The sequence below is a fragment of the Vicugna pacos genome, chromosome 18, assembly GCF_048564905.1.
Source record: "Vicugna pacos chromosome 18, VicPac4, whole genome shotgun sequence".
Classification (NCBI taxonomy): domain Eukaryota; kingdom Metazoa; phylum Chordata; class Mammalia; order Artiodactyla; family Camelidae; genus Vicugna; species Vicugna pacos.
In genome coordinates, this window is record NC_133004.1 from 27290025 (window position 1) to 27303279 (window position 13255).

The window sequence follows — 13255 nt, forward strand, 5'->3', positions numbered from 1 at the left end:
ATGAAGATTTTTTTCCGCTCCCAGATGCTCAGACTCATCTGGCTCACCAAGCCATCTGGCCGGTGCTTTCACAGAGATCACCAGCTTTGGGTGCCTCTAACTCTGGATGACTTTGAAGCCATAAATCGCTGTGAGAGATCACTGCCTAAGAACTTTAACTTTGCTGGGGATGTGCTGGACCAGTGGTCCCGAAAAGAGAAGGTACATGATGGGCTTCCCTCAAATGCTTGGTGTCCACCTGTATCTCAGCCTTCTATTTCCTTGTTCTGTGATCCACTTTTAATTTGATTCTTTCATCCCTCTTGGTTTCCTTTGTTTGTTTTCTAGTTGCCCTCGTCTCTCCCCAGGGAAGATCTTTGATCCTTAACTACGAAGGGCTGTCTTTCTCTGGAACCTCCTTGGTCCCCCTCATCATAGTCACTCACACAGTTTTGCCTCTTTCCCTTTGTTTTCTCCAAGTTGCACATAGCAGCTCTCTGCTCTTGAATCATTTGTTTGGGCTGGTCACCGGCTTACCAAAAAGCAGTCATTTGAGCTTTGGTTTTATGAATAGTCATTGTTGGAGCAATTGGAGAGAAGCAGAGGTTGAGAAGAATAACACGATAAGCCTTACAAAGTGTTTAGTGCAGCCCCAGGTCAAGGTCCCTGCTTACTGACTGCCACCCCCTGCCAGGCACTGAGCTAAACACTTTACCTATCGGTGCTTCAGAAAATATACTAGATACCCGAAGTATTAAATAATGTCGAATCAATGCTTCCTATTAAATAGAGGGGAAAGTCTCCCTTTAAATCCATTATCTTTAACAGTTCCCTTACACTTGCTAAACTCTCTTTTGAACAGAAAGAGCAAATTGAAGTTGAAAATCTCTAGACGAAATTTAAGAACATATTGTGTTTTCAGTATAGATATTTATTTTTCAGTAACCCATTATTAGCAAGGGGTACTGATTTTCCCATTACGGTGATAATTAAATGCATTTTAATCTTCTTAAGTAAATGCACACAAGTAAAAGTGAGTTGATGTGAAGAAAAATACAAAGAATGATAGTACAGGTGTAGAAAGATCTGGCAAAATGGTGATACTCAAACGACTAAAGATTGAGAAATACTAACCTGTATATTATTTCATCAAATCCCCATCTCCACCCTGGGAGGTTGCAGATAAGGAACTTAACCTTATAGAAGTCATCCAAGGTCACCAGTTCCAGAAGTAATGAACCAGCTCTTGATCTTACAAAGCTTTCATCCGTAGGACAGGGACGCATCTGTCGTACTGTGCATGTGACGGAGTCGCCTCAGATGTGAGCACAATGCTGCAGGGACACAGAGACGTTGCAGAGGAGAAGGGGGGGGGTGCTAAGAAAGGTTTCACAGAGGAAGGGAAATGGAAATTGGGCTTTGAAATATTTTCCAACCAGGGAAGGTAAAAAGAACATTCCAGATAGAGGAAGAAAGGGGGAGTAATTTCCCCCCTCCCAGGTAATACATAAAGCAGAGTTTTCGCAGGACACAAGACTCACTTTGTATCAGCTTCCTCTAGAAATAAATTAAGTTGATGCTCCTCCCCCAAAGGCCCTCCAACTTGTTCTTTGTTACCTATAAAACCTATACGTCAGCCTTTTGGGTGAAAGAAGATAAGTTCTTACTCAGTACATCTGTTAGTGGATAAAGAGATGCCGGAAGTAGGAAGCCCAGTGAAAGCATGGGTCCATGCTTGTCAGTTGAGAAGGGATTCTCAGCAGAGGCAGAGAAACAAAGTGGAAAAACTGCTTTACTGCTCAAAAGGAAGAGAGACAGGGAAAAGGAGAACGCTTGAAAGGGGAGCTGCCAACCAGGTCGCCGGATGAAACAGCCCTACACTCCCACCCCCTCATTGGGCCATGAGGTCTTTTACTGGAGTCCTCTGCCATCATCATCTTTATTTCAGTGGTGGGAAAGCCAGTCACCTTCTTGTTATGGGTTCTTTCCTCCTGCGGAGCTCAGCCCTTGAACAGAAACTTCGGTGGGAAAGAGAACAAAGCAAGAGGTACTGGGTTATGTCCTTGGGATTAAGGCAGCCGCTGAACTGCCTTAATGGAACATAAAACATCCTATGATACAGCCATGTCCTTGGAACCAAGGAATCAGCGGTGGGATAAGAGAAACATCCCGATTTTTAACAGCCTGGCACTTTCTTCTCCTTATTGATAATCAGCCGGGGTCAGCAAACCTACCTAATCACCTCGCTCACATCCATCAGGGTTTGGGGATGGGTCAGAATCTATCCTAAGCAAGAAAGAAATTTATTGGGAGGTTATGGGATCACTTGCAAAATTGGGTTGAAAGCTGGAGGCTTAGCGTGGACAGGAACCAGGACGGAGGCATAGGTACCAAGAGCCCAGGGAAAGGTTTTGCTTCAATCATTTTCCATCTTTTGCTTCTTCTCAGAAAACTCAAAATCAGGGAGAGAAGGTGTGATTGGCCCAACTTGGCTGATCAGGGAAGGATGAGAACCCTCAGGGTTTGTCTCACCAAGGCTGTGTTCAAGCGGAGAGCAGCAGTCCCCACAAGGGCAAACTGGGGTGCTGTTACTGGGAAGTCATGACAAATGTCCTGTCTATTTGGTGACCACTCATAGTCACGTCTCCTCTCTTCCCCATGTGCTCATGCATGCCCAGACAGGAGAGAGACCGGCCAGCCCAGCCCTGTGGTGGGTGAACGGCAAAGAGGACGAGGTGAAGTGGAGCTTTGGAGAATTGGGCTCCTTGTCCCGAAAGGCTGCCAATGTGCTCACCAAGCCCTGTGGCTTAGAGAGAGGAGACAGAGTGGCCGTGATTCTGCCCAGAATCCCAGAATGGTGGCTCATAATCGTGGCTTGTATGAGAACAGGTCAGTGCTAATATTTAACATTTCTAAATCTTTCAGAAACAGAGACCAAGTTGAGATTTTTCTGAATTGTTCATTCAGACTGAAGCTATGATTTCAAAGGACAGAAAAATAAGAGTTGAAATTAGAAGCAATCCTGATGCAATAATAATAATAACTACTGTAAGAGGTAAATATTATTGTGATGTTCATTTTGGAAGAGAGGAAACTGAGGTTCAGAGAGGTTAAGAAGCTTGCCCAGAGTCACACAGCTAGAAAGGTATGGAATTGGGACTTACAGAATTAGAGCCAGAGACTGTCAGAGTCTGAAGCCAGTGCTCTAAGGATGTCCCAGTGAACAGCATCCTTTGAGACATCCCTGGGACCAAGGCAAGGGAAGCTGAAGGCTCATTTCTGAAACTCCTCCCCACCCAGGCACAAAGCCCAAGTTTCCATAGTCCCTAGTCTTACTTAATGCTCAACAGTTCTGTTCAGCTCAGGGCCCTCTCGTTTCCCAGGGCTTGTCTTCATGCCGGGAACAACCCAGTTGACAGCAAAAGACATCCTCTATCGGCTGCGAGCATCCAAGGCCAAGTGCATTGTGACCAGCGAGGAGGTGATCCCGGCAGTGGAGTCCATCGTGTCAGAGTGTCCAGACTTGAAGACCAAACTCCTGGTGTCCCCACACAACAGGAGTGGGTGGCACAGCTTCCAAGAGTTACTTCAGTGAGTATTTTGCCCTACGTTATCCGCAGTACCAGCAGTAACACCAATCACAACTACATCTCAGAGTCTCCTTGCCTCCAAGGACTCAGCATACTGTGGGTTGATGTAGGCTCCTTCCCAGAAAAAAATCACCTAATAAAAGGTTTTTAAGGACAGAGAAAGGGGATGTAGCTCTGCTTCCATTTTCCGGCTTCCTTCTGTGGACTGAGATGAGCATCCTGCCTGGCAAGGCCTTTGCATAACTCTGGCCTCCGTTTTATTACTCAAACATGGCCCACCTCAGGGCCTTTGCACCTGCTATGTCTTCCACTTGGAATGCTCTTCCTCAGTCCTTTTCACAGTTGACTCCTTCCTGTCAGATTTCAGCTTGAACATTTTTTCCTCGGCGAGGCTGTCCCTGACCGCCCTATCAAGAGTAGAGTTCCAAGCCTCTCTATCACGTCATCCTATTGTTTTCTTCATAGTACATCAGTATCCAAATATCATATCCATTCATTTATTCCTTTATTTGCCATCTATTTTTATCCTCTACAGTACGGGTTAGCAAATTAGGGCCCATGGGCTGATTCTGGCTGGGCATTCCTTTTTATAAATAAAGTTTTATTGGAACACAGACACAAGCCACACTCATTTTTTTTTACATATTGTCTATGGCCGCTCTCATCTTACAAGAGTAGAACTGAGTAGTTGTAGCAGAGAACCTATGACCTACAAAGCCTAAGATATTTACTCTCTGGTCCTTTAAAGAAAAAAATTTGCCAACCCCTTTCCCAAACTGTAAGCTCCAAGAAGGCAGAGGCACTATCTGTCTGTCTGATTGATCAGTCTATCCCCAGTTCCTACCATTTAGTTGGGGCTTAACAAATACTAACTGATGAATGAATAAACAAAATAGATCACTTAACCTCAGTTTTCCTTATATGTAAAATGGGGATAATTATGCAGCACATATCTCAAGTGTTGTTTTGAGGGTAAAATAAACTAATATGTGAGAAAGTCCTTCCTAAACTATTTTTTTTTAAAAAGAAGTCAAATGTTGTTATGGTATTGTCCTTCAAAGAAATGTTTAAATGCTCATGTTGTTTTTAAAAAATTCCTCCAGAGAAGTTTATAGAAAGAAGACATAAAACCCTCAATAAATGCAGTTTCCTTTGTTGGAATGAAATTTTATCCTACTAATTAATGTAAACCAAATCCTATTGGCCAATCCCAGAATTCTCTCCAGGGCTATGCCAGTGAATCCTGCTTGTGTCTTTTATAAACTGTGTAACTTTGAGTAAGTCTAGTAACATCTCTGAAACTCTGTGTCTTTTCCATAAAATGGGGATTAGGATGGTATCTACCTCATGGGGTTATAGAAGAATCAAATGTGATGAAGCATGTGAAGTGCTGAGCACATGCCGGACACAGACTAATCACTCCATAAACAGTACAATAATTATCATTACTATTATTATCCTCAAGTTAATAAAGTCATTCAGCAGTGCAGTGATTTCCTAAGGGTAGTGGTATCCAGATTGAAAATGCACATAACTCAGTAAAATATTTTTTAACACATTCCTCTGATACGTGTAGATTTATTTATACCTTATATACATGTACTTTAGTGCATCGTTCACATATCAAAAATAAACATTTTAACGAATGAATTAAAAAATACATATAGTTTGAAGTTCTTCTATTTTCTTCTCCATCCCAGTTGTCCTGCATGTCCCCTGGGCAGCAGGCACCCCCACTTCTAAGACCCCTGTCCTGAACAACTCGGCAGTGTTCTGCTGAGTCCCCAGGAATCTTAAAGTTACCACAAAATTCACAAAAAGCAAAGGACTTTGAACCCACGTGAATTTCAAATCCAAATTTCTACATTTGGGGGATATTTTTCAAGATAAGGGGAGTCCCCACTTCAAATAAACAACATTGGAGGATCCCAACTCAAAATAAGCCATGGGTTCTTTCTCTAAAACCTAAGGAAAGGAGCTGTCATTTCCAATAGCTGGCCAGTCTCTCAGAAAACCACACATAGCAGTAACGACGGCTAATTTTGCTTGGTTAGTGTCAGTCTCCTAGGAGTTCATTTTAAGGCCTCTCGCCTTCCTTCTGCCTTCCAAGGATAGAAGTCTGTGAATAGGTTCCAGAATATTTATAATGAGATGGGGAAAATGTCAAAATTATGGGTCAGACTGATGTTTCTTTTTTCCTATTCTAATGAAAAGGGCCCTTTCCTGAAGGTCTAGAATCCTGGTTTCTGGTCTTGAGGGGACTGAAATAGTGTTCCAGGCAGAAGAACAGCATGAACAAAAATACGGGAGTAAAACATTCCTAAGGTGTGCAGGGTATGGACAAGCGAACAGTTCTGGGTGTCTAGAGAGGAAAACACGAGGTTGAGTGGAGGGCAGAGGAGCAAGCAGACGCCAGATGATGGCCTCCCGTATGAAAACCTGACACACATACTAAATCTTTCACTTGACCCTATAAACAAGGGAAGCCAATGACAAGTTTTAAGAGGGACGTGTCAAGGTCCGTTTGGGGTTTTAAGTACATTTTTCTGGCAACTATATAAAAAATAAATTTGAGAAGACCTAAACCGGAATCAGAGAGACCATCTTGCTGGCTAATCTAGGGGAAAGAGGATGAGGTTCTAACTCTTGTCTCTGGTAAATGGGATTGAGGGAAGGGCACACACCAAAGAAAAAAAAAATCCAAAAAGATGTAACTCAGGTATCCAAAGAGAGAGAGAGAGAGAAGTCAGACAATAGAAGAAACACTGCTTTAAAACCTTGTCACTCACAGACTGTAATGTCTTCTTGTTTAGTAAAAGGAAAAAATGAAAAGTCTTATAGAAAATGTTTCCATACTGGATTGAGAAGCATTCAAATATAAGAGTTGGGTTTTTCATCTGTTTGTTTGTATTAGATACTGTGAAGAAATCCCCCTTTCTCCAGCCCAACACATACCAACTTCTCCCTATATTTACACTGAAAAAAATCAATACAATTGAATGATCTCTTTTTATTTGGGAGGGGGAGGAGGAGGCAAGTTACCAAGAAATTAATATTTCATGAAACTATGTTTGATAATATAGTATGTGTTTATAGAGTTAAGCCTCACTGTTTTACAGATTCAATGACCGTCTTATTCACTCCTCATCAAGATGAATTTAAAATGGTCTCCTCAACCCTGATTCCTTCAACCTGGGATGTTAACGATGTGATACATGAGTCTCAAAAATTCTTAGGTGCTTTACCAGTTATCCAATACTGAGTAGCAAACCAACCCAAAACTTAGTGGTGTAAACATTTCACTTGCTCGTGGTTCTGTAGGTTAGAAGTTCATGCCAGGAGAGGCAGCTTGTGTCTCCATCAGCTTGACTGGAGCTGGAGGATCCAAGCGGGTTTGGTCACAGGTTTGAGGCTTTGGTATTGGCCGTTAGCTAAACAGCTCACTTGTCCCACGTGGGCGCTCTCTCTCTAGCAGGACAGTATGAACATTTTTATATGATGGCTGCATCTCCAATAAACCTGAAATCTCTCTTGAGGCTTGTACTGAGAAGCCGCAGAACTTCTGCCAGATTCTGTTGGTGAAAGCAAGTCTTCAGGCCAGCCCATATTCAAGGAGAGAAGACACAGTCTCCACCCCTCAAGGAGGGAGTGGCATGCTTGTACAGGGATGGAAGGAATCGGTTGGGGCTGTCTACAAAGACAGTCTTACACAGATATTATTATCAGTTAAAATGCTCTTGGCTTCAGCTATAGAAGACCCAAGTAAACATGGCATAAACAATATAAACGATTTTATTGTATCACAAATCAGAAGCACAGAGGTAGAGTGGGATGGGAGATGATTGAATCAGAGGTTTCATGAAGTTAGCAGTGGGCCCAGATTCAGCCATGCCATCCTCAGTGAGGATGATAATCTCCCTTGTGGTCCCAACATGGCTAAGGATAGTTCCAGACATCATGTACTTTCACAACAACATCCAAAGGCCAGAAAACAAGATGGGTGGGACGTGAGAAGGCAGTATTCCTCCTTTGTGACTCTTTTCAGAACAAGAAAATGTTCCATAAAGCCCTTAAATCTCTCACATAACCGCATCACGTTCTCATTCCTTACCCAATAGCTGGTAAGGGAAGAAATTAGCATGATGGGCTTAAACTAGTCAAGATTCACTCCATGGAGATATTTAGGAAAGTCTCCCCTGAAGCACATGACTGCCTGACACCAGAACAGAGTATTATCAGTTCAAGGAAGAACAATGGGATGCTATTTGGTAAGCAACTGTGTCTGCCAGTAATATTGAAGATATTGAATAAAAAGTATTAATAAGTTTGATTCAAATACCAAAAGATCTTCCTTTAAGTCATAAAAACTCCTGAAATCTTATTAACAACTTAAAAGATTCAATACTGATTTTTAAAAATTTATAGATTTTTAAAAAGGCACTTAGGGGAAAATGTTTAAATAAATAAAAACTTTTTTGTTGTTATTGACGTTGAAAATTATCTTGGCTGTCTATTTGGCCTATAGGGAGGTGGAACTTTAAAATAAGACAGACAGAGAGAGAGAGTTATGAATTGTTCAATCTTAGCACTGATCTGCAAAATTCCTCTAAGATTTCTTGAGAAATTTCTCTCAGGGATACTTTGGACTAGATTCTGTTCTATTAACTATCTTCTGGTATCAAGAGGAAAGAAGTAGCAGAGGAAAAGAAATATCAGAGCTAAACTGGTCTGCCATGTTCAGCCACCATCTTGGGGTCCATATTTTGCAGAACTGCCCCTGCAGAGCACAGCTGTGTGGAGACAGGAAGTCAAGAACCAATGGCCATTTATTTCACCAGTGGGACCACAGGCTCGCCCAAGATGGCCCAGCACTCTCAGAGCAGCCTTGGAATTGGGTACACCCTCTGTGGAAGGTAGGGAGGAAAACACTGTTTTTACTAAATTCTCCCCTGAGCTGCCAACATGTGCATCCAGTTGCCTCGCTGGCCCCTCTACTTGGATGGCTGTTAGATATCTCTAACAAAACATCTACAAAACAAAACTCTTAATGTCCCTTACCCAAACTCGGCTCAATAAATGGCACCATCTAACCAACTGATCAAGCAAGAACTTAGGGGCTGACCTTGATTCAGTTCCCACAACAGCAAGTCTGGCTCCTTCTCCTTTTTGCCAAGTAAATTTACCAACTCAGAAAGGCCTTCCTAGATATCCTAAAACTATCACATTGTTTTCTTTTCCTCACAGCACTCATCACTATTTGAAATTATGATATTTATTTATATGTGCATCTTTTTGTATGCTCATTCACTATCTATCTCCTTGAAATAAAGGCAGAGAACTGGTCTATCTTGTTCACTGCTGTTGAACAGTGCTTATCATTTAATATTTGCTCACTAAATGTTTGTCATGTCAATGGACGAACTCAGAAAATCACGCCAAACCCAGCCTCCCACCTCACTCTCAGACCACCCAAGATTCTGAAAAACTCCTCCAACAAGAGTGGGAGGTAGAATGCCTCACCTGCCGTGAGGCTTCTTGTGACTCTTCTCTGTGGCTATTGAGCTTCTGGGGCAAGTTCACTCCTGAAAGACACTGACTTGTTTGCTTTTGCGCTTTTATGTTTTATTTTTGTTTGGCTTGGTTTGGTCTCTCTTGTTGCTTCTCCGTATCACTCAGGTACTGGCTAGACCTGAAGTCCTCAGACGTCATATGGAATATGTCTGACACTGGCTGGATCAAGGCTGCCATCGGCAGTGTATTTTCCACCTGGCTTCAGGGAGCCTGTGTTTTTGCGCATCAGATGGCTCATTTTGATGCTGACACCTTCCTAGATGTAAGTCACCACTTTTAATTACATATATCATTAGGTCCCTCTCTTACCTTCCCCAAAACCACAGAGAAGTGATTCCTCAGAATGCAGGGCTTCTTAGACTTATGAAAATCATTCCTTTTTCAGAAGCTAAGTCTCCAGGAACTTGGCTTTTGATCGTATTTAACAAAGTGAAGAAGAAACACCCACAACAGTCTGAGGCATAAAGTCCACTCTTTGTGCTTCAGATTGTTCAGGATTTGCTAGCGTCGCTAAATCTGCGTCTGCTTAAGAGTTTGGTTCTAAATAACAGATTAGAAGTCTCAAGTCTAAACAAATCCTTGGTTTCTGATTCAGTGAAATAAAGACAATAAGCCGATAAATTGGAACTCCTGTGTAGAGAAGGCTGAAGGTGGTATCACCTTTCTCCCAGCGCAACTGCTTTCCTTCTCCCCTCAATCTATGCTTCTCACTTTGCTAATTCTCAGAGCTAATTGTAATGCTAGTTCTTTTTGAAATCAGGCATGCCCATCCTTTTCACCCAGCAACAGCTAGACTGGGAAATCAGATGGCTCCAATTTCTTTAGCCTTTAGAAAAATGTGATTCAGGCCAATTATTTTTCAGCCATAAATATTCAATCAATTTTAACAAAATACATATTATTAAATAAATACCACACCTATGTGTAAATAAAAGTTATGCTCATCCTGTTATTTGCTAACTGATTTGATGAGATGGTTTGAGGGTCGTAACAGAAATGTAGAGTAACGTAAGAACTGGGATCTCTTTAACAGATTTACAAAGTGACCTGAAGTAGATAAGTTAACTTTGAAGTTTCAAAACTAACATTTGTAAAATAAGAATATTCTTTTTTTATAAAGTATTAAATGTTTCATAATACCTAAATAGGAATATTTAATAATGTATTAAATTAATATAGTATCACATCTAATTATATAACTATTAGTATTCTTACTTAATATATTAAATGACTATTAAAATGAGAATAAATAGATATTAAAATAAAATATTCTTTTTATAAAAATTAAATATTTCATAATATTTTAAAAAGAATATTTTACATATCTTTGATATATATTCATATAGTTTATTTAATAAAACATTAAATAAGAATGTTTAAGAATATTCTTATTTTACAAAGGTATTTTCAGTGTTATAAAAAGCTTTATGGATTTATACTATTCTTAATTATATACAATACATTCACTAAGGAAGTTGGAATCTAGGGAAGAAGGTACACATAACAGAAATGCTCATCTACAGATCAAAAGTTGTTCTTCATCTGTGACAATCCAGATAGCCTAGATGTCTTGAGAGCCTTCTCCCAAATAAATTTAATATAAATTGTCAATACATTAAGTGGCATAGTAGAACCTCTTCAGAAAGAAGATCTGTAAACATTAGCATTTCTCCAGATTTAAGATGACTAAATCATTATTTGATTTTAAGGAGCTGGAAGTACAATAAGTCCAGCAGATCTTAAACAATTAATAAAAGGCCTGAAAATGCATCCCTTACGTATGCATTTAATCAGTCCACTCAAAAGGACTGATGTCTTTTATAGGAAGGGTGTTGGAAATGTCTGAATTACATTGAGTCAATACTGTATGTGAATATAGAGGCAGGGAGTTTCAAGAGTCTACCATGGAAGATAATTTGCATCCCAGAAGGAGAATAAATCAGTTCATACTTTGGGATTGTTCTCAAATTCAACAATTTACTTTTTGCTGAATTTGATTGTATATGTCTGTTGTTACATATACACATTCTTTCCAATAACTGGAAATTTCCAACATAGTCACTAGTGACAAGGGATAAATATTTGCTTTCTTATTGAGTGACCATGAAATGAGCATATATTAGTGGAATAAGAGGTTGTAGACATCAGCTCCAGTCATGGCCTTTAATTAACCACTTCTGACATCTGTGTCTTTCTCCATCAACCAGACGCTTACCACTTACCCCATCACGACCTTGTGCAGTGCTCCCACTGTGTACCGGATGCTTGTGCAGAAAGACCTTAAGAGGTACTTGGGCAGAAATCACCATTTGAACCACAGACAAAAATTATAATCCAGCATCACAGGTCTCCCCTTGTCAGTGCAAGACAGCCCAGAGTTTCTCAGTCTCACCACAGTAGACATCTTGGACCAAATAATACTACATCATGGAGTGCTGTCCTGTGCACTGTAGCACACTGAGCAGCATTCTATCTGGCCCCCACCTGCTAGATGGCTGTGGCACCTCCCTCTCCACCTGTGGTGATGATCAAAAATGTCTCCAGACATTGCCTAAATTCTCCTAGGGGGCAAAATCACCCCTGCCCCGCCCTTAGTTCAAGAATCACTGGGAAAGCCTCAGGGGCAACTGAACATTTTTCCAGAGACAAGCAGAGCTCTAGAATCCCAGCACACCCACCACCACCCCCTAAAAAAAAACCCACAACTGCATTTATACTGCCTTGAAGTTAATGAAGTCTTATGACTTGAAGCTTATATTCAACTTAGCCAAATCACCCGAACATTCGGTGAAATTGCCAAGTATATTTATTTAACTAATATGAATTATATACGTAAGGAGAGAGAGAAGGGAAGAGAAACAATTTAAGCCACCACATTCATCCCCTTCTCCCCCAAACCTGGATGCTTCAAAGCCTAAACAAAACAAACAAAAAAGGACAGGCTCACCCATCCTTTGTCCCCTCGGACCATGGTGTGGACATCTAGGAGGGAGATTGCTATGACAGACAGAATAAAGCAGATATGAATCTTCTCTTTTCCTAATCAGCATCAGCTCCTTTGTGGCCCTCAGAATGTAAAGATCTTACATTTCAAGAGTAATTCAAAGCCTATTCTATTTTGAATGGGCGCAATTCATGTTCTACCAAACCCTCCCATCTGTTTTGGGCTGTTCCAAGCTTTCTCACCTGAGTCCTGCTGGGCAGCTGAGTAGTAAGACCAGTGGTTAAAAGCTCAAGCTCCAAAGTCAAATAGTGGACCTCAGGCACTCAAAGGGACCTTGCTAAACCTCCTTTAACTCCGTCCATAAGAGATCATTAACAGCCACCTCATGGAGTTGTGGTAAGAATCTAATGCCAGCAGCATGCGTGGTGAGTGAGAAACCTGACAAGTGGTAAGTGCAGAGTACAGATTATTTAACTCAGTTCTTTATTATTGGGGAGGCCTTGGCCCGTTCTTTAACTTTCCTCAGTCTCAATGTCCTCATCTAGAAATAAGGGCTGTGAGGATTATAAGAGTGCTCTGAAAGCCCTTGCAGCATAATAAATGTTCAATTAACATTAGCTCTCCTATCACTTGGCTCATAAGTGAATATCATTATTAGCATTTTCTCTCGCCTTTTCCCTTTGTGAATAACCTGCTAAAATATAAACTCCTTCAGGGATCTTTGTTTTAATCATAACATGCCCGCTGTGCCTAGAACAACGTCTGCAAGGTAGTAGGGGCTCAACATATATTCACTGAATGAACTTGCCTAAGACTTGACTCTCCTAGCTCTTTGCTTGTTACTTATGTTCTAATTATCTGGCAATGAAAGCCACTCATATTTCTCTCCCCCAAAACCCCATGCAACTCTCTCTCCAGATATAAATTCAAGAAGCTGCGGCATTGCTTGACAGGAGGGGAGCCACTCAACCCAGAGGTGCTAGAACAGTGGAAGGTGCAAACTGGTCTGGAACTGTACGAGGGCTACGGACAGACAGAAGTGGTATGTTTAATGGGCAAAGTTTAAGTTTAGCATATTTGGAGACTTTCAACCCCAGAACTGTCAGCTGAGCCCCTGAGGTGCCCCCATGATGCTCTAAAATTGTAATGGTGTTCCCCAGAATTTCTGAAT

General features: G+C 41.1%; 1 protein-coding gene across 1 annotated transcript in view; it reads left to right on the forward strand.

Moving 5' to 3' along the window:
• The window catches only part of ACSM4 (acyl-CoA synthetase medium chain family member 4), a 17954-nt gene continuing 4699 nt past the window's right edge, over positions 1-13255 (forward strand). The window contains exons 1-7 of the mRNA XM_006212111.2: positions 1-201; positions 2658-2868; positions 3363-3570; positions 8339-8482; positions 9246-9402; positions 11348-11427; positions 13003-13126. Coding sequence (XP_006212173.1) covers positions 1-201; positions 2658-2868; positions 3363-3570; positions 8339-8482; positions 9246-9402; positions 11348-11427; positions 13003-13126 — 1125 coding nt within the window. The remainder of the gene's footprint in view (positions 202-2657; positions 2869-3362; positions 3571-8338; positions 8483-9245; positions 9403-11347; positions 11428-13002; positions 13127-13255) is intronic.